This window comes from Corapipo altera, unplaced genomic scaffold (genome assembly GCF_003945725.1).
Source record: "Corapipo altera isolate COAL_440 unplaced genomic scaffold, ASM394572v1 56, whole genome shotgun sequence".
Classification (NCBI taxonomy): Eukaryota; Metazoa; Chordata; class Aves; order Passeriformes; family Pipridae; genus Corapipo; species Corapipo altera.
In genome coordinates this window covers 3,413,735-3,436,135 of record NW_020884896.1, presented here as the reverse complement: position 1 = coordinate 3,436,135, position 22,401 = coordinate 3,413,735, and the positions used below count along the sequence as shown (strand labels likewise).

General features: G+C 39.5%; 1 protein-coding gene across 2 annotated transcripts in view; it reads left to right on the top strand.

The window, feature by feature from the left end:
- The first annotated feature begins 201 nt into the window (after positions 1-201).
- BTAF1 (B-TFIID TATA-box binding protein associated factor 1) overlaps positions 202-22,401 on the top strand; it is a 49,556-nt gene continuing 27,356 nt past the window's right edge. Inside the window, exons 1-5 of one of the 2 annotated variants that reach the window (XM_027647990.1) lie at positions 202-723; positions 5,314-5,408; positions 16,258-16,381; positions 17,416-17,530; positions 20,365-20,511. In XM_027647990.1, coding sequence (XP_027503791.1) covers positions 706-723; positions 5,314-5,408; positions 16,258-16,381; positions 17,416-17,530; positions 20,365-20,511 — 499 coding nt within the window. In that variant the 5' untranslated portion in view covers positions 202-705. Of the gene's footprint in view, positions 724-5,313; positions 5,409-7,667; positions 7,846-16,257; positions 16,382-17,415; positions 17,531-20,364; positions 20,512-22,401 lie in introns of those variants that run through there. The other variant, XM_027647991.1, reaches the window with a different exon arrangement.

Below are 22,401 nucleotides of genomic sequence, written 5' to 3'. Positions count from 1 at the left end.
CCAACAGAAAATCAGAACACAAGGATATGACTGAATTTATATGTAGAAATCTGCACCGTATGTACAGCTAATTTAGTTTTCTGTGTGGAGAATAAACAGCTATCTAAAAAAAGGGCTAGAAAAGGTTTGCATGTGACTCCTCTCAGCAGGGGCAAAAGGTAAATTACCTACAAGGAACCACAAATACAATTAAGATCCTTCTCTGTTTATTTGCCTCAGAAGTAACTGCTAGCAAGCTGCAGGCTTTATTTTTTCATGTGCAAAAATGATCAGTGATGTGTTAGCACTTCAAATTTGGGATGCACTACTACAACCAGTGTGCCAGGACCAGCGGTTCAGTGACCTGAGCAATAGCTTCTGAAGATCAATTCTTGCCTTAAGACATCTTATGTGAAGCATTCAGAAATGCAGATACCCAAAAATAATTTCTGGCTTAGAGTCTGCTCTGGAAAGAAGGAATGTATCCTCCGTCTGGAATTTAGCAAGGGGATATGAATCCCTGGCCACAGTGAAGAGCAGTTTATTTAAAATGTGCAAACAGAAAGCAATAGCTTCCACGCTGTTATCAACCACTAGAGCTTGTTTCCTCTCCAGGCTGACTCTTACTCCAGTTGTCAGCAGACCGTGCTTTACTAGTTCCAATGGACAGCAATTACCAAACCTGCAGATCCCTTTCTTCTTCTTATGGGGACCCAATAAAAACAGATGACAAAGAGGAACCAGGTGAGGAAGCAACTTGTTTCTTTGTTCTCCTGAGATGAGAAAATAATGCAAGGAGAACAGGAAAAGAAATATTTTTAGAAATAAAAAGGAAAGAGAAGGGAAAATGAAAAAATGTCGGGGAGAGGGTTATCAGTGTGAGGGAAGAAATGTGCAAAAGATGCATGTGTAAAAAGCTGGTGAAAGATTACTGAGCATAAAAAGAGCCCACATGCTGGAAGAGTTCCTGGCAACTTCTTATCTGGGTCTTCTAAGCTGTGCCTGTGGCTCTGTGTGAGCACCATGCTGATGTAAATAAGAGTTATCAAAAAAATACAGGAGCACTCAGACCTCTAATCCTTCAATAAAGTCATGTGGGAGCTTAAAACTAATTAAGGCTTCTCTCTAAGCTTTAAATCTAGTCTATGTGTAGTATAATATCCTGAAGATATTCCCTGTAGAATCCAGTGAGAATTTCAGATAAGCAAGTAAGAAACTACTCCACAAACCTGTTTCACACATTGAAAACAAGCTTGGTTTTTACTGGGCATCAGGAATCCCATAATTTGAGGAATTCGAGAATAAAATCCAATTTGTTTATTACAGGTACATACCTATCCTATATCACACTTTAAGGACAGCATCAAAACACACTATAAGGTTGCTATTACTGGACCCATCACACAAAACTTACAGTTATAAATTAGTTAAAGTGTAACAAACAAATCTCAAGTAATTGCCTCTATAAGTACAACAAGCAAGCCAATACAGAGCCATACAGAAAGCAGGAGACATTTTATTCCTTTATGAGGAGCACTCAGGACTGAATGTTCCACAAAGGAAGGTGAAAGAGCTCCCAAGACAGATAAACTTGGTAAATTTGACACAGGTAAGGATGTTCCCCATATAGTTCTTCAAAGGACCTCTTCTAACATAAAGAGAGGTTTTTGCTTTCAGTTATACTATGAAACAAAAGTCTATACAGCGAAATTAACCCTTTAAGGAGAAGATAAGAGAGTACAGGGGGTTATTAATATCTGTTAATCACATCTCAGTCCATCTTTAAGGTGCACAAAGTAAATAGAAGAAACAAAGTATAAACTTTGCTATATCTGACTGCTACAGCTCATTGATCCTTGTCTGCACATCCCAAATGAAAAATAGGGCCAACACATCATAGTGTATCTATTTTATAGCAATTCTGGTATACAGGGAATGGTAAATTCTGATTTTCATATTACATGTCAAAAATAGGCCTAAAGTATATTCTGAGAAACAGTGTTTGCAAATTAAAAGAAAAACATTAATTGTTTTCTATCATTTAAACACAGTAGTTATAATAAAATAGAGTGAGAGCAAAGAGTATGGCCACCAGACTTGTTTTTAAATCTAATTTAAACTCATTAACTGCAGCAGAACTTGTGATGATGGCCACAGATTAGCTTTCTTTTCTATCTTTGAAAAGCAACAGCTTTTGGAAAGAGCTGGACTAGATGTGAAACCTCTGGCCTTGTTTATTCAGCATTATAGTGTGTTTCTGAATCTTTATGTCCCTGATGACAGAGGTGCTTTTCTATCTATGCTCTTTGTATTCAGTTTGTGCACACTGGAATTATATGCACTTTTTTTTTTTAACTGCACAGGCTAATGTCCCTCTTGCATTAGCTCATGAAAAAAAAGAGGACAATTAGGCTACTGAAATTAAATAAACAAAAAAACCCCTTAAGGCCACACAAGCTTACATGATAGAAAAACTTAATAATTTCTTTCTTCATGTTATTTTCATGTTACATTTCTTCAGGGGTATATGTAGAAAGACCTGCAGATTTATAGGGAGAGTTTGACCTCATTATTTCCATTTTTCTTTGTCTCTAATTGTGGCTCATTTTTGCCTGTTACCTTAATCCAAAGAAGCCCACTCAGACACTTGACAGGAGCTTTTCTCCCCTTCAATCTTCTTTCTGGATTTGAAATACTAAATTCATTTTTACATATGTATGAATATCTGTGTATAAATGTATGTATATGCGCATCATAAACATATATATAAATTTTTGTATATAAATGGAGATCTCTGCTCTCCTAAACGTCAGTGAGAGAGCAGGTATAAAGATGAAATTGTCCATGTGAGTTACTATTGTTAATCTCTGAATACTTCAGAGTTTTTAAGATGGATTTAGTGAATGTACATTAACTTTAATTACTTTCCTGACATAGAAAGTGGTGTAGTTTCTAATAACACCATGCAGAGGGGGGTCAAAAGAGGGAGGATTTAAGTGTAAACATAAAAGTTTGTTTGGAAAAAAGAACAACTCTATGAAGTGGATAGATAATACCATTTCCTAAAAAACATGCCACAGGAACAATAAACTACTCAAACTACAAAATATTTATTTAAATTAGGAGCCTGGATAACAGCTAGACAAAACTAAGAAACTTTCAGGTTTTTACACATAGAGAGTACCCAAAGACTATCAGTAATTTAAGTCTTCATCTGCTCTAAGATAGGGTGGAAAGTAAAGCTAAGTTAGAAAATGAGAAGTTCAGGATCATGGAACAAAATGCCAAAGAAATTACAGACTATGGCTAACAAAAACAAGGTGGTTGTACAACCTTGTACAACAAGGTTGATCAGTTGTAGAGAATATCTGTTTAAAATGGAAATGGGTAAGAAGCAACACTTCTGAACAAGTCCATGACATCTCCTGAGATAAAATCCCTGGGAACAGAAAATCACAAAAGGGAGTCACAAGGTTTTTTTCTCTCTATTTATCACATCAGGAGCCTCTCATTCAGGAAAATTGTCCCAAATTTACAATGTTAAATATGATCAGAGGTAATGAAATCTAATGAGATAATTACACAGTCCTGGTGACATTTGGAACCTTTTAGATGTTGGTGATTTTCACTAACTGATGGTTATTACAATCCTGTTTGATGTTGAGAAATGGGAGCCCATTAAATTTTTTTCACAAATGTTGCTGATTTGTGTTGTGAGTGGAAGTGGCTTTGTCCTGATTTGGCTCTCAGAATTCAGCATATCATTGGTATCTCTGAGGTGTTTTCGGACTACAAGAGCTGTCAGTCAGAATCCAGCCTCCGGCCACCATCACTTACTGTGAAGAACTCAAAAGGAAGGCCATGTACAAGTTGCCATTTTTTAACTGGCTTTCAAGAAGGTTATGCAGCTAGTAAAAAATCTCCTTGGAGTAAAAATAAGACCATTAAATTCCGAGAGTTGGCATGGAAACTAGTGCAGCTTAGATGATAAGAAAATAAATACACCTTTAAATAAAAATTAAGCTGAATAGCAACAAAAAATATCAATTAGCAAGAAACAAGAGATTATTCAAGAAAAAAATAAATCCTTCAGCAATCAGAAATCTGGTTTTAGTGACACCAGTAAAGAGCGGTCTAACCTACAGAGACAAAATCTCAAATAAAACCAAGAAAGATTAAATAATACTTGAAGAAGAAACAGTTAAATACATAAAAATAAATAAGAATTTTAAAGTATGTTAGAAATAGTCTACAAGGTAGCTGGTTAGTTTGCAGATCTTAGAACACAAAGCACCATTAAGAAACACATGTTGCAAAAACCTGCACAATTTACCTGCATAAGATCATATTACATAAATGTATCTCAGAGAAGTTTTCCCCCAGATTATCAAAATAATGACAGCGATTAAGACACCAGCAGAGAAGATGTCTGAACAAACTGCTAAGCAGGGACAAGTGTCTAAGACTAGCTTGTCTTCAGACAAGACTTCCAAGGGAATTCAGAAATCAAATAAGATAGCCACTAAAATGTGTGCAAATTATTATGAAAATAATCTTTACCAGACTAGAAGGCATCGGATGTTATACCTACCACTACAGAGAGGCTGCTGGGATCCTAAGCAAAACAAATCTACAAACCTTCAGAACAAAAAAAAACTAACTGGAAAAATAAAAAGTGAAGACTAGAACATGTAGAAGATTATGTTACGTCAGGTCTAATCACAAGGGATTCCACCTGAAAAACTGTGCCTCTGTCATCTGCTATTTGCACAGCTGTAGCACTTGGGGACTGCACCATTTTTTTCCCTGGGCTCCAGCAGCAGACAGAGCACATACAAAAGCTGCAGTCACTATGAATCTGCAGACTAAGCAACAAGAGTTCACAGGTGAACACAGTTGGTAGGAGGAGGAAAACAAAAACATTTGAGATGAATGGAGGAAGTACTGATCATAACATACCAACTGAAATTATTTATCTAATATAGGAACAGGTCTGAGAGAGTACACTGGCACAGAACAGATCTGCAGGGGGGATTCTTTTAACAGAAGAAGAAAAAAGAAAATACATGGCTACTCCTTGAAAAAGGGGGCAAAAAACAAATATGCAAAAAGAATTGATATGACTTACAGAGCATGGACAAAGAATTGATTTTCATAGGGTGTAGGAAAAGGATTGAGCAGAAGATATGGGTGAATAGTTAAGTAACAACACGCTTTACATAAATGTCACATCAAAATACAAAAATATGTGGTGTGAAACCTGAATGAATTGTGTTTCAGTCCAGAATGCCTACTATTATGTAAATAACAGATCATTCTTTCTGTCTTTTGCAGATTGTTTTGCTGGAACTGCAGTTTATCATAATTCCTGTAAGTACTCAGTGCCTAAGACCCACCACCAATATTTTCCCTGCACTTATTTTTATCAGGTAGGGCAACCTCTGTGGAGTTGTTCAAAACAAATTTTATCGCATGTTTGATGTGCCCTCTGCCTTGACTATTAAAGCAATGTGCAAAATATTTTTAAGGAACCTAAGAGGAAATAGAGTGTTAGAATTGGAAATAACACCCGAGGATCATTTTAATAATGCCCACAGAAGGATAGGATTGCTGCTGATACCTGGCTAAACAAACATGGAAATATTATCAGGGATGTTTGCTATACATCCATGTCAACAGCACTGAATATGCAAGAAAAATATCTCCACCCTCAGCCTGCTCCTTGATGCTCCCTACCCCAATTCCCTGTTGTTCCTCACCATCACATGGCGAAATAGCAGGCACCTCATCCTGTGAAAACATGTAGACACATGGGACAGGAGTAGGCATATGCCTCGGATCATGGCCAGGGACCCAGGCAGAGACACCTGAAACCCATGAGGGCACAGGATGGCAGAAAGGAAGGTGTGCACAGTTTTTGGAGTACTTCAGTAAGAGGCTCTTGGCCTCCAGCTAAGCCTACTGACTTTTTGTGTGTATTCTGCTACAGGAGGCACATTGAGCTGTCTAAAGGTAGTTACTGCATCAGAGCCGTGACAGGGAAAAGGCATTATCTGGGTCATTGGGTCTAGCACTGTGACAAAAATTACGTCTACCACTGAAAAATGAATCTGTGGTTTGCTCCGGCCACGCTCTGTGCTGCAGAGGCCTCGGGCTGACTCACATTGCCGGTGTTTGGGGCCACTGTAATGCCAGCTCCCAGTCACCACAGAGCTCCCACTAAACGACAGGAGAGGGGACAGTCACCTGGAAAGTCACCTGGGACAAACTTTATGTAGGACTGAAGTATGGCATGCACCTGCATGGATAAAAACAGGTTGAAGTGACACTGTACCAGTGTCTTGTTTAGAGGACTGTAAAAGGACAGTGATCACGCAGATGGCATTAGTATGTCTGTTGGGAATTCTGTGTTAGTGGGGAAGGAATGAGCCAACCCATACATGAAGAGTTAACTACCCCCGTGAAAGGGAGATCATCCAGAAAGGCTGGGGCAGCAGAAATCCCGATAGAAAGGTTGGGCATGAAACACACACCTCAATGGGCTTCAGAAGAAAACTTTTATCACACAGCATTATGGAAGTTCACATGTTTATTCAAGTTCATGCCATCGCTTACAGGAAAGAAAAACCTATTATTGTGTTTCCAGCTTATCACATGAAAGGTTACATACGTCAGCTAACTTTATGTCCCCGTCTGGGACCATTAATTCAACTGATTAATCGAAGTCTAATTTCTTAAACTGGATCTGATGGAAGCTGATAGCACGCACTTGAAAAGCCTGGTTTTTCCCGGAGCTCAGGAGCATTGCTGGGCGGGATCCCGGGGATCCCTCAGCACCGCCTGGAGCCCGCTGGACCGGGAGGACAGGCAGCTGTCCCGGCAGGGACACGGCAGGAAGCGGAAAGGAACGCGGCCGTTCGCGGAGCCGCCGTAGCTGGGCCGGGCCATGTGCCCCCTCGGTGCCCGGGGTGGCTGGTGCCGGTTAACACACCCGCAACCGCCCCCCAGACCCGCACTGTGGGGGCTCCGGGATAGCGCCCGCCCACAAGCCCTGCGAGTCCGCCCGACCCAACCCGGGAGCGGCGCGGGGCACGCCGGGAGTTGTAGTTCCCGTGGGCCAACCGTTCGCGCCGCAGCACCGGGCATGGCCGAGGGGCGGCGGACCTCGGCAATGGCGGGGGTGCTCCACGAGCTCGCCGAGCACCCGGCCGCCCTCCCCCGCCTGGCAGGGGAGAAGTGCCACGACCCGGTGCACTGGGAAGAAACGCTCGTACTCCGCGTTCTGGTGTCTTTGTTCTCCACTCTGGGTGGGGGACTGGGGCACTATCTTTTGAGGCCCCCCCGCCGCGTAGATGGCACGCTCCGGCGGCGGCGGGCGCCCCCCCAGCCGGCCCGGCGGCTCCATGGCCGATCCTGCTCAGTGCGGGCGCTGCGCGCGCCCGCCCTCCTCGCCCTTAGAAGCGCCCCCGCCATTGGCTGCGGCCGGGCGCCCTTGCCAATCAGGAAGCGGCTCTCATGGAGGAAGGGAATAAATACAAGATGGCTGCTCATATAAAACCAGGCATTGGGCTTCGCCCCGGCGATGGGGGAATCGAGGCTTTAACCGGCGCTCCGAGGGTCCCGCGTCGCTCCCGCCCGCGCTGCCGCCGCCCCGCCGGGGGGAGCGACACTCCAGCCGCCGCCGGCCACTGCCGCGCTCAGCCGCTGCCCGCGGATCGCCGGCGGGGCCGAGGCCGGGTGCGGCGCCCCGGAGGCCCCAGCGAGGCCCTGCGCCCTCCGTCCCGGCAGCGCCCCGGCCCCCGTGCCCGCCGTCCCGCCGCCCGCCGCCAGCCAGGCCCGGCCCCGGGCGGCCATGGCCGTTTCCAGGTCGGTGGGAGTTGGGAGGGATGGGGGGAGGAGGCCCGGCGGGGGCGGCCTGGAGCTCCCGGCCCTCGGTGCGGCCTGGCGCCGGGGGTGCGGCGGGAGGAGGGGGGCCCGCTTTCCACCCCCTTTCGCCTCGGGAGCCCGCGGAGCCGGGGCCGCCCCGCTGGGCTCGGGGGGTGGCTGCGTGCTCCGGCGCCTGGATGTGCTGCCTGGCCTGGGGTGACTCCTGGGCACCCCTCCCTTCCCCGGGCCGGACTCTGCCTGGGGCGTCCCGGGCTTCCTCCTGCATTGGACACATTTTTTTTGGCCAGTCCTTCCCAGGGTGGTTAAACTGCTAGGAAATAGGCGATTACGATATTGAGTCTCAAAAACTGGCAAGAAACCGTTTTTGCCTTTCAGAGCCCTTAGTTGTAAAGTAACCAAAATAAAATAGACTTTCATGGAGAAAAGTGATTAGTGTGTTCTGGCTCTGCCTCAAGATGTTGGGCAGTATCTGCTTACACACATGTGCTCTGGGGTGTGCCAGCGTTTAAAGCATTCACAGATACAGAGGTATGTCTTAACAGAGCTGTTTTATAAAAAATGCTGAGCAGAAATTCCTGCCTTTTTTCTTTTTTTTTTTTTTTGTGTGTGTATGTGAAATGGGCGCGTTAAGCTTCCTAACAGGATAGTTGAAAGGAAACTATAAATCCAAATTAAGCTTGTGATAGATTAGCTCCAAGTCACGTGTTGGTAGTATCTCTGTACTTCCAAAGTGCTATCACAAAAGTAAATTCTGTTTCTGAAGCTGCGTGTGAATTAAGTTTACAATTCTGTGTGCACATTTGTAATGGAAATCCATTCTTCATCAAAATTTGTGGCAGCAATACACCTTTTAAGACTTCTAGTGGCAGGTGTTTTATTTTGAGCATTATAGTTTCTACGAAGTATCCCTTTGTTTTAGTCTACTCTTATTTTTTAATCAACTTGTTACACACTTGTTGGGATTTTTTTTCTCCCTCCCTCCCACCCCTCCAAATCTGTCCATAAGAATGTAGAAATAGTAGGGACTGCTGTTATAAGACTACTGTGTATGTTAATGTCATCATGTAAAATAGAGTAGTATTTCAATTACATTGGGACTGGTCAGTCTGCTTAAATAACTTTGCTAATGTACATATGATATGGGGGCTAAATGGAATATCAAATGGAGCTTTTCAGGTGCATGCTGAGGCTGTATCTGTTGGAAAGGCTGATTTCTGTTTGTTACCAAAAGGTTGCTTTAGTGGAAAGCAGCAGTGCTCTGTGCAAAGATGTAGTTAGCACCTGTTCAGGAACTCAAAGGACAATTCTGATTTAGATTTGGCTCAGTGTGGAGCACTAAAGAAACTGGTGTTAATAATAGTGTGATATTGCTTCAGAGTACAGTTTTAAAATCCAAATATTATTCAAGTTGAACATAAAGTATAGAACTTCAGTAAAGGTGCTGTAATACTGGTGAGTTGGTATAGAATTGTTTCACTTTCACAGAAGTACACATTTTGGAGTGCTGTAACATCTTGATGATTCCTGGTGAACACTACTGTTTCTATAATTGTAAGAAGTGCTAATGTGTAGATTTGCCTTTGTGGGTGGTTTTAATAGATACAGCAAAGCCCATTTGTGTCCCTTTGAAGCTACACTGCACCTCCTGATAAATGGACCTTTCTGCAGCGGGACTATGGGGACACTGATACAGTATCACTGCTGCTTTTGTAAATAAAAGAAATTGTCTTCACCTTTTACTTCAGAACACTGAACTTCAAAGGTCCTTTCCTTTCAGACTACACATAATTGTGTACTTATGTATATATAGCAATGTAACTATATTTCTGTAAAGGGCGTAGGTGGTCCACCTTCTTTACCAATTCCATTTACTTGTAGAGATCTGCACTTTTGCTCTAGGTAGTTAGTTACTTTTTTTTGATGGACCAACATAATACTTCATTGTTGATGATTAACTGTGCAAGTTTGGAGAGTGAGGAAGAAGCTGATTCAATTTCATATGGCTCTATTTTGGAGCCATATTTTAAAAATAAGATCTTTTTGGAGGTGGGGGTTACAATGGATAGTTTTACATTGACAAAACAGTAAATTATCAAGTGGTTGTTTTCCCAGAAAAGTTTAGTTTCTGCTCTTTGGCCAATTGAAAACTTTCCTCAAAACCCAAGTCTGTTCAAGGAGATCTAAGCAAACATAGGGAATGCTTTGAAATGCCTCAAAATTAGATTGAGAATCAATTGTGTAATTAGTTGTAACCTGTTGACAGAAAAGTCTCCTATTTCATTCTGCATTATATGTATACATGCTTGTTTGATCAGATTCTGCTGTTACATGGACTGAAGATCTGCTTCTGTTTAAAATAGACCCAAAAGCAGAACCATAGATACTTCATGCCACAAGATGTTGCAGAATAGTTACATCGTATATGTCTATCCTTTTGGTAATTTTATGCTGAAAAGACTAATGAATGCCATCCTTCAGGAGTAGGGATAGATGGGTGGGAAGGTTGATGTTCCTTCTGTGAAGGTGGAAGCTAATTTGGTAGGCCTTAGCTTCTGTTTCCAGTCTTAACAGAATAGCTGAAGTAGTATTCTTGTTTGTACAGCTAATAAAAAAAATTTCTTGATATTGGAACAGAGGAAGTGAAAAGTTTTGCTTCGGGTTCATTCCTACAAAGTGCATGGTCCAAACAAACAATTGTAGTGGCTCACTAGTGATCTTTTTAAGATACTTCAGTTGAAAAAGTAATACTGCCAAGAAAACAACAGCTCTCACAGAGTACTCAGGATGATTTGGTCTGTGTAAATTTACTACTGCTTTCTGGAGATTTCAGTATTTTCATTTGTGTGAATTTGTGTATAAATGGTAATATGTAGATTAGGAACCTAGTTTTAAATAAAGAGTAATGTCAGAAGACTGTGAGACTAAAGCTCCTGGAACTAAGCAGGCCTCATGTATTGCTCTCAGCTTTTGAAGTGTAGGGCTGTGACTTCACAAGAACAAATGACTGCAAGGGCTGCCATCATTACTGATGTAATATTTCAAATTAAATACTGCATCAGAAATATCTTTTATGTGCCCTGTGTATCTTTTAGAAATGCTTTTCTAGTGTTATCACAAGCTTTCTCTATAACTAATTCAGTTTTTAGCTTCTTTGGAAGCTATTACTTCAGACTGTTCTTGCATGAAAAGCAAGGGTTAAACTGAGCAAGTATGTATTCAGTGCTACTTAGAGGCTTGTACCTAAAGCATCAGACAGATGCTGTATGACCAATATGGTTACAGGAGTTCAGAGTCAAAAGAGGGAGAAAATAGTGTAACTTTTCTGTTGTTGGTAGAGATTAACTTGAGGACCAGAACAGTCGAGTGCCTTTGACTGTGTTGCCGTTTGTGGGAGGGAGCACTGACAGTCATGGGAAGGGAGGAAGCAGAAGTAACATGTGCAGTGCTGCCCAGACCAGATAGAGCCTGAAGTTTCTCAGACACTCTTTTCTAACGAACTGAAGTGAGAGTTGAAAGTCAGGATTGCACATTAAGAATGCCAACCTACTCCAGCAGATGGAACTTTATTCTCACCGAGGAACTTATCAATACACTTTTTCTATTAGTATGTCTTGACAGCTGTTTCAATTTCCTGTTCTTTCTCGTAGTGTTTGTAATGTAATTGGCCATGTGTTGGTATGCATTGTTAGTTGTAGATACATATGTAGTAGTTTACAAGTAAAACTGGTACAGCCCAATGCTGTAGATCATATATGGAATATACAATCCATATGGAATTAATTATACTAATTTTAGCATTTGGTTGGCTTCCATATGCAACATATAACACTGTGACCCAGTGTGGTCATGGAACTCTTGCTTTATTCTGGATGTTCCTTCAGCTGCTGTGTAGGAAACGAGGTTTCTCCATTGTCCTCAATCCCGCCTTCATGGCTATAACTTACCTATAAGTAAAATCACAATCCATCCTTTATGTGTATCATTGCACTTCTGGTTTTTGTTCTGAATTCTGTTCAGTGTTTTTTCTCTTGCTGGCTGATTGTGTATTTGAAAGTTGATTATCAGCAGTTCATGTGTGCTTTAGTAGGGGCTTGAGTGTTTAGGGCTGTGACGCTGACCAAGCTGGGATTTGACCAAATGATGAAGTGACAGCACAGGAGTGTCAGGTCAACAAGAAAAGCTCAGGCATCTCCATTAGAACTAAGGTTGAATTTCACAGTGACTGTCAACCCTGGACAAGTCTAAATTTTAATTCAGGGATGTTTTCTATTTTTGTACTAAGAAATAGTGCCTGTGAGGAAGCTTCTGGGTGTTGAAATATGATTTCAACAACAAACTCCTCGGAGTATTCCCTTGCCTTCTGATGGGTACTAGCTAGCAGTTTTTCAAAGAGCTCTAGGCAGAGTGTTCCAGCGATGACACCACTGAGGATTTCTTGTACAGTGACACATTTTAATGGGTTGGAGGATACACCAGGGTAGTTGCACAGTATTCTGTAGCAGTTGGCCTTTACTACCAGAGATTGCTCTCTGGACAGTTACACATGGTGGTGCACACAGATGTGAAGTCCAAACAGATCACTTCATTGGCAGCAGTGATCAGTTTGCTGTCCTTTTTAAGCCTCAACTGATTGAAAGCAACACATTAGAATTTTGGTCATTTGGAGTCCTGTGGGGACCCAATCCATTCAGAATACTTACACTGGGCCAGTTGGGATCTTTATACAATTCAACTGCACATATCTTCTTTTGCCACCATTTTGAAGACAACTGTTCATAACTGTAGCTTGACCTGGTCACTGATTATCCAGCTCTAGCTTTCTAATGCCTCTATTGCTGAAGGGCTTTCAAATCCATATCATCCAGTTTCCACAGGAATGACGTAAGGTTCACTTTAAATAGTATGACAACTGTCCCTTCAGGTGGAGATCAGCCCTCTGTTTGGGGTGATACTTTTGGCAGCAAAGAACTGCAGATTAGCTTGAAGAACAGAACAAGTCACTTGTTGCAGCACTTGCCGACTGTGCCTGGGTTTGGGTCATGTCTAGCTTGGTTTAATGCTGAACGTGTGAAACTGGTGACTAGAAGATAGAATCACCATGGTACCTGGAGAGTGCCACTAAGTTAGTTTTAGTGGCTCTTTTGTAAGTGAAGTGTCTCAAATGCTACTGGATGCCTGTTCTTAAGCACCTGCATTGATGTCTTTGTGTCAGAAACATTTCCAATCAAATGTCAGTTAACAGCTCATAAGGTGTTTCTTAGAAGAACAATACTTAATTTGAGTGTAATGCTGGTCGTAAGAACTTTAATTGCTGCTTCCAATTGTGTCTTGATGATACACTTCATCAGGGACTAGAAAATCTCAAATTTCTGAAGTGAGAGGAAGAGTTTATTTACCCCTTTGAGTAAGGTAGTGCTTGGTAATGAGCTCATAGGGTGAGTTTGCGTCGTCGGGGTTGTGTATGGTTGCTGTCCTTTAAGGTGAGATGTAGTCGATGAGGGATTAGCAGATGAGAGAAGGATTATCTAAACCACTGGGTATGAGTTAAAAGTGAAGTACTTTTAAAAAAAGTGAAGGACTGATCACAGCAGTTAAAGTCCAGGAAAAGTAGTTCTAGAGATGTATTTAATTTTTAGCATTTGTTGGTACTGAGATTTTTTGTAACAATTCATGTATCTTTCTTTTTAATCTTTTTTTCTTCAAAGTACTCTCTGTATTTCTGTTGTTTGCTTCTATCTTCCATAGGCTTAGAACAATTTTTCTGACAGACTGCATTGAAATATTTCATAAAGTAATTAAAAATGTTATCTGTATTTTAGAGCACCTCACTCTTACCACACTGCTTCACAGTTCTGTGTTACATTTGTGAATGATGTGAGCCACGTGGTGCCTGCTTACAGCACTGTCTGTAATGAGGGGCAGGAACCACATGCCATGAGAGAACTTAGTTCTTTTTGGCTTTAGTAACTAGTTTAGAGACTGTTAGTTTGTCCTGAGAATGATAACCTTGTCAGAAGTTACAAAACTTCTTTCCAAACTGCAGATACTCAAAAATAATTTGTTTAGGATCTTTAAGTTGGTTTGTTTTTTTTTTTCATTCTTAATGAAACTCAGAATGAAAGCTTTAATTTAAAAAAACCCAAAAACTAGCACTACTGATCAGTGGCAACTTTTGCAGTGCTACCTTTCCAACTCAAGCAGAATTCAGGCTCTGCCATACTCTGCTGCAGCAACACCAACACTTATTTGGAGCTATTAAAATTTTTAAATTATCAACAGTTTGGGAAGTCTACATCAGGGGAGTCTGGGGGAGAGAAAGAAAGAATGATTAGCATGACCAGGAGTACTGTTAGTCAGATGTTGTTAGCTAATTCTCTTTCTATTTATCTTGCTGGGTTAAATGCTGAAGCTTTCCTGTTTGTGAATATATATATATATGTGTGTGTGTGTGTGTGTGAGACAACTGAAAGATTTTTTTGGTTTAATTTGCGTTTGTGTGTAAGTTAAGCGTATTGCAATTTAAAATCACAGATTACAAACCAAGCATACTGCAGGTTGAAAAAAAAAAAACCCAAACCAACAAACTATATTTTGTAGGTAACAGAACTTCAAAAAGTTGTGGGTTTTAGGAGTGAAGATGTAGTGTTGTAACTAGGTTTGGAATTCGAGTTTTTGAGGGTAGGCCAACTTAGTGGTTTCCTTCTGTTTTGACACATGACGAATTGTTGCTGAGGAAGTGGTCAAAGTTGCACATTCGGCTTGACTTTGAGATGAAAAAAGATAATTTAATAGTTAAAGGAGTGGGTGGTGCTAAATGGCAAACATGAATATGGAACACTGAAGTTTCAGGGAGAGATGAAGAACGAAAGAGGTGAGAACAAGCAAGTTAGAGTAAGCAGTGATGCATCTGAAAGCTGTCATATTTTGTATTGAATAATACTGACTGCTGCAAATCAGGTTGGGCTATTACTGTGAGCAATACTAAAGAAAAAATACTGATAAATAACTAGATACCAGTATGTTCCTCATGACTGTCACTGTCACTTCCAAATTGTCCACTGTCAGCAATTTGGAAGAGTGTGAAACTCTTTGCTCCTTAACTGTCTAATCACATAAAACTACTGGGTTATATATATTTGTGGCTTAATTTTTGTGACTTTGAAACAACTTACTAACTAATAAATCATAGCAATTGAAACTATTAATCTGCAGAAATTGAAATGAGCTCACCTAGTAGCAGGAAGATAATTATTTCTAAGCTGACAAATATCAGAAATGTGTCTAAAAAATTAAAATTATTTGAAATGCCTTTAAGTTAGAATTTTTTTAAATCTAATGAATATTTAACCTAATACCTCTAGTTGTGAGAGTATGAAGAAGGGTTGTTTGGGGTACCAGATGAAACTCATCTAGGTGAGCGTCATTGCTGGGTGAAGTCCAATTTCGTATTGTTGCAATATTTGGAGGAGTATTTCTATTATTAAGGAGCAATTCTGATCGCACTCTGTGGACAGATTCTAGATCCATACTCAGTAATAACTTGTTATTGCCCAGGGGATAAACTCAGCACTCCTTAGACCTCTAACTGACCCAGTGGTCGTGGAGGAAATAATGAACATTTGTAACTTCAGTCACAGAGTTGAATATCTAGATAGTTTTTTACATGGTAACTGTGTCAAAACAGAGACTTTTATTTCTCATTCAGTAGCTCTAAACAAGAAATAAGCAAACTGTTCTAAAAATAGATGATTGGGGTCTTTCACTAAATACAGAGTTACTGTGAAAACAGATCTGCTGGTTAAATCCCTGTATTTCATGGGAAGGACAGAAGCATCAGATTATTTCAAAGCTGTTAATACAACAAGAGGTCAGTTTTATATATTCCAGGTAATTAGGGAGAAAATATTTGAAAAATAAAATTTGTTATTGTGGAAAAGCAGAGTCTGATGTTATAGATCACAAGTTATGATGTCAAAAAAAGTGATAATGAACAATAGCAGCAGTTGAACCCTCTGCTTTTTCTATCAGGCAGAATTTGATGTTGATCACTTACAACATAACAGCATTTATGTTTCAAGATTGAAAATGTTTTGTCACAGAACGAAGACAGGAACAATTAATTTTTTTTCCTTATGATTGCAGATTTTTTAAAGTAACATTTCTGACAATTTCTATTAATTTTTTTTACTTGCCAAATTAAATGTGCTTTTAAAGCAACTATGCTTACTATTAGAAAAATAGTACATTATTCACCCTGCCAACTGACAGTCTTCAGGCAAGCTTCTCTTCTGTTTGAGTTACATAAACTGAAAAATGTGGGGGAATATTAATAGAAATGGGCACTGAACTATGAACAGTGTAACATTTTCAGTTTTTGTCAATCGTGTTTAGGCTTGATCGTCTCTTTATTTTACTGGACACCGGTACAACACCAGTAACAAGAAAAGCAGCTGCACAGCAACTTGGGGAAGTAGTGAAACTGCATCCTCATGAACTGAATAATCTCTTATCTAAAGTAAGCATCTTTTTTTTTTTTTCCCCCTAGTATTTAATGGTGAGAATAAAACTGATTTAAAGGTGTGGGTTCTGTGGGAATAACAAAAAGCATGGTAGTCTTGTATTCTCCAAAAGTAGGAGACTGAAGAAAACTAGGAATCTGCTTCTGTTAAACCTGCTGTTTTATCAGCTTTTGAAATTATTACAAAGTGAGGTTTCACTTTGCATTCTGTAATGATATTCAGTGTTTGCTGTAAGTTCAGATTTTCCTCTATAAAGGAAAACTCTTCTGCCTTAAAAGATTTCTGCTCTTGCCTTTACAGGTTATTACTTGTGTGATAAAGCATTAAAAATATAGGAGGCTGCATGTCTTTGAAAGGGCTGGAAAGTGGAAAGAGATTTCCATTAGTTTGAGACTTCAATCTGGCCGAATCCAGTAAAATCACTAAAAATAGTCTGTATCTGACTGCTGGATAAGGCTCAGTGATCTCAGTTCTGTTCTTATTGAACAGGTGCTCTCACCACAATTGATGGTATCAGAGTGGCCAAGTAACTGAGAATATCAAACTACTTTCAGAGAAAGAAATAGTTTTTCCAGATTTGTGACATAGTGATAAATTAGTTTAGAAGAGTGCATATGTCTTCAAGTGACCCATGTTGTCACTTTGAAATGACTTCAAAGTTTTAAGGTCTGTTAATCTCTTTTGAATGTTTCCTTTTGGAAAACAATAAAACAAATTAAAACCAAAAAATATATCGAGCCTTGTTCACTAGCTGGAGGAAATCAAACTTGAGTTTGACTGATGAGAGTAAATATATTTTAAATTCTTAATGTCTGGCTTTGCCAGGAGTTCTGCCAGGAAATGAGCACTATAGAGAAGGCTGCTGGCATTTCTTGGTTTGTTTTCCTGTCCTTTGTTGTTGTTGTTTTGACTGCTGTCTTAATCCATAGGATTAAAAGTAAGTGTGTTTTAATAGAGTGTAGCAGCTGATGGATTTTATGGAAGTACATTTTAAGCAAATATCTGTTTACCTGTTAATCTCTCCTTAAAGGTGTTAGTGTATTTAAGAAGTACGAACTGGGATACTCGTATTGCAGCTGGCCAGGCTGTTGAAGCAATAGTGAAAAATGTACCTGAGTGGAATCCAACTCCAAGATCAAAACAAGGTGCTTCTTAAACTAATTGTGTATAACTTGTTGTTTATCTTATGCAAACTGACTATGATATGAGACTTTTCAATGCAACTGTATCATTCTGGGTTTTTATGAGTGTAGACTTTTTTATATTCATCTAAGTGGGACTGCTAGTAAACCTCTCTGGCTTTAGATGTTCACTTTCAGTTGTGCCTGACCTTCATTTCTTCGAAGATTCCTATGCTTGTGCTCTGTACCCTCATAAAGCTTTTATAAACAAAAGGAATAACTAGTAAAATGATGAAATGTTTAACCAATCAACTTTGTCACGATATTTTGCAGGAACTCTTTTCTTCGCTGCACCCTTGCTCAGAGCACCTTTCTGAGGGAGATGAAATGACAGCTTGCTCAATCTTGTTCTGTTTGTACTCGCTTTGCATCTGAAATTGTCATGTTAGGGATGTTAGTTTCTTTTATTGTCAAGTTTTGGACTTACTGTCAGTGATTTTGTCTAAACCTATTGGTACTGTCTGTGTTCACAGCTTTGTGGCACAGGTTCCAGAAATTCACTGACTGTTTAAATTAAAGACAGACAAATGCACACATAAGCCCAAAGCAATGACAACAAAACTCTTATCTGTTTTGAGGTGATCTTGTATTTGTTTCATTTAGTGCCTCCTGTATCCTGCTGATACAGAATTTGACAAGCAGGTTCTGCAATTGCCTTAATCCACTGTCTTCATGATTTTTGTAAAGCATCATATTTGCTCTCCTCCAACAACTTCTCTTCATATTGAAGAACTGCGGTCTCTTCAGTCTTTCCTCACCAGGCAGCTGCTTTGTCTTTTAAATATCTTCATTTGTCTTTGTGCTGTTTCTGTCTTGTCTTCCTTGAAATGCACAGAACTGCACACAGTCTACCTACATCTCTAGAATACTGATACTTAACACACAGTGACAAAATTGAGTGATTTGTCGTGTCTTCAGTGTCCTTCCTGGTGATGCCCAGTACTTAGTTGACTGTTCTGGCTTTGACTCCTCAATGAACTGGTGAATACAGAAAACTGTCAAAAGTCCCTACAAAATTTGTATTGCATGTTAACTGCCAATTCAGAATTCAGTGTTGTGCAGGTATACTTTAGGTTATTCATTTTGCACCTTATCTAGTTTTTTGCCCATTAGTCTGTTTGAGAGTTTTCCTTGGATTTCCTAATGCTGTTGTGACTTTGGGCTATCCAGGAGCTTATTGTCATCTCTGTGCTTGGAAAAGAGTTTGTAGTGAAATCTTTCCCATTGCTAAAGAGTGATAGAATTGGTTCTAAAACTGATCTCCAAAGGACTCCAAAGCGAACTTAGATCTTTAACCCCCTTTTAGTTTGTAAAAGGATGTTTTCCCCAGTTCTGTGCTGACTTGGTTCCTTTGATTTATTTTTCTTCTGTGAAACTTCACCAAAAGCTTTTAAATGTCCACTGGATGCCCTCTATCCACTTGCTGGAGCTCTTTAAGGACATTGATAATCAAGTTAATAAAAGGTGTTTGAATTTTTTCAGGAACCATTCTGACTCTTTCCCAGTAAATCATATTTTTTCCATATACTTTATAATTTAGTTATAGAAACATAGAATAGTTTGGATTGGAAAGGATCTTAAAGATCATCTAGTTCCACTCCCTGTACCACAGACAGGGACTTGACTATCAACCAAATATAGAAGTTGATTTCACTTGTCTAGTTCCAAGAATTACTTCTAGCATGTGTTTTGTACGTGGATATTGGGCAACCTGTAAGCCTTAGGGTACAGCACCTCTTTCAAATGTGTTGTCCAATTCTTGCATATCTGCCTATCAGATGAGTGATGAAACTGAAAAGGTTATAATGTGTGTTTGAGAAAAAGGTACCATTTAACAGGGTTGACAGGCTATGCAGGCATTTGTTTCTTTTATTTCAGTTAAACTGTTTGTAGTAGTCAAACACATGTTTCACAGTGTCTGGTTGCATTTAGGTTCTTCAGCTTGCAACAATCACTTCTCTCTTTGTGTATGTGTAATGAAGTGTAGGCGATGTTTATTTTGTGTGCTATTTTGTGCACTTTGACTCCTGCTGTAAATGAACAAACTTTCATAAATGAGATGAAACACAGCAAACTAAATGCTGTAATTCTTGTAGGCAACAACTGTATTTGTACTCCCAGTTGTAATTCAGGATGTGAGTGTGCTGGTTTAAGTGGGAATAGCCAAATCTATTTGGATACTAAGCTACATGTGACTAGGAGCCACAAAACATGCTAATGTTTGCATGTTGAGGAGGGGGAATATTTTGAAAGTGAATTCATAACCAGAAAATAAGAACTCCTTCTGAGGAATAAATATGTTCTGTATCAGTGTTGAACTGCACTGTACTTGAAGTTGGATTTGAGAAGAGCTCATAGTTGTCTTCAGCAGCCTTTGTTAGCTGACTTTTTCCCATACCTGTTAAGACTGCTCTCCAGCTTCCCTACCAGGGATGCTTGGCTGTCAGGAATATGCTATAGGTGAGGTACTTGATAGAACTATGTGAGTCATATGCAGTTCAAACTGTAAATTGACTGTATGTGTACAGAGAAGGACTAGTGTTAATGTCAAAGATTTAAAAAAACTAAATTTATCAAGGGAAAAACTTTTAAGTTTTTTTTCTACTCAGGCACATTGAGTGACCTAAGACAAAGTCTGTCTCTGTGAAAAACGAGCCTTTGCACTTCATGAATCAAAATACTGTATGTCTGATTCTTTTGGAGGAGAGAAATTATTTCTTGCTCTTGCTTAATCTTCTGCCAGAATTTTGAACAAAAATTTCATCATATTGTCCTTAATATTTTTATTTTCTACCTAGAACCAGGCTCAGAAAGTCCTATGGAAGATTCCTCTTCAACAGATCGGTTGCGTTTTGACAGATTTGATATCTGTCGGTTGCTAAAACATGGTGCATCTCTTCTTGGGTCTGCTGGTGCAGAATTTGAAGTCCAAGATGATAAGTCAGGTATATCTTTATCTTTTACTTGCAGACAAGAGAACTTACTAATTTGCAAAAGTTTGTTGTGGCAGTTTTATGAGTCTAACCATCCATGGATTCTCAGAATGCTAGGAAATAACAGAAGAAAATATTCCCCAACATAAGTGGTTTGCATTACCTTTTTCAAGTTAAACAGCTTTTTTTGGGGGGTGTATTGTCTGTTTGTTTTCTCCCTTAACAGAATTATGATGTGTACAGGGTGAAGAGAGTGGAAACCTGAAAGAGAGCAGAAAAAGCAGGCTTCTTTATAGTTTCTGTAGACTTCATTAAGAAAGGCAGGAATTATCACCACTTCTTCTTCATTTAAACAGTGTTCCGAAATAGAGGAGTAGAATGCAGCTTATTTAAAAGCTTGAAGGTTTCAAGTATAGAAAGACTGCATGAAAAATACTGTGACAAGACTGTTGAAGTTGGAAGGTCAAATACCAGTGCCTGTGTAATGTCTTTTGTTTCAAGTGACTTGTCTAATTTTTATGTAACTTTTCAGTTGAGACTTGGTTTATATCAGTGTAATGACATTGAATTATTTTAATCTAAGCTAGTTCTTTGCTATTACTGTACTTCCCTACTCTAGTTCCAGTTCAGTGATGCTATAGATAAGGATCTGACTGCATAGCCCTGATTCCCTTGTTCTCTGTGTATTGAAGGGTTCTGTACAGTGTACACTGAAGATCAGTAGCTCAGCAAGGAGCAGAACCTATGGCTGCTGAAACTTGAGCAGTGTCCTCTCTCTTAAGCCTGGCTGCTGATTTATTGCTTGCCATCTTTTTTGCTAGATTAATAAGGTGTTATACAAGGTTCCTCTCTTCTAATGAAACCCAATACTTTAGTCCATAGAAATCTGATATTGATCCCAGTGTCATATGATTGCACATAAATAACTTTAAGAATGAAAATAAATAAAAATATAATATAACAAAAAAAGAAAATGAAACAAACTGTAGTTTACTTTTTTTTAACTCGTGAGAAAATGCTTTCTCTTCTTTGTTTTGTAGCAGCTTCTCTTTTCAAGTAAGACGATATGAATGGATGTAAAGTAACTTAAATAATCTTTAGAATTAGCAATCTGGCAATTTTTCCTAAGCTGATTTTATGAAAGGAAAAATATTTTGTAGACAATGGAAGCTGTTTGTAATTGCCTGTCAGCTAAATGCAATGTAACAAACCTATTGGTGTAGATATAATTAACTATCAATTACTGCTCAACTTGGTGTATACCCCAAAATTTTGCCAATATTGGTCATCTACTTGCAAGTTTATGTGCTAATATTTGACCAAAAAACCCCACAAGCTAGTCTCCTGACTGGTTCCTGTACTGTGCATGTGAAGAGTGAAGTCTGACAGCCTTACAAGTTACAAGTTTTGGTTTACTTGGAGGGTTTATTCTACTCAAGTGCTAAAATCTTCTATTTTTTTTGTGTAGACAGAGATAGGTGGTCCCGAAGTCTTGGTGTTTGGTAACTAGCGTTGAAGCTTCACAACATTCTTGAGGTAGCTTCTGTTAGCTTCCACAATGAAACTTGCTTAACACAGAAGAAGATGGGAGCATAAGCATGATTTTCATAGGGTGCTGAAGCCTGTTAACAATCTTATCCTCAATCTACATTGCCATCAGAAGTTAGCTTGGGCAGAAGGAGACACCTGTGTCTAGTGCATTTTACAGGGAAGAATGTTTCTGCAGAAAATGGGTTCATATTCAACCTCAATATTCAACTCAATACAGGGTATTGGATTAAATATAATTTGAGGGGTTTTATAGGTGGTTATTTCTTAGGTCTGTATTTCCCAACAGAAGATAAAAGTTTAAGAGGAAAAGAAACCTTTAAAATAAACCAAAACCAAACTAATCACCAACCC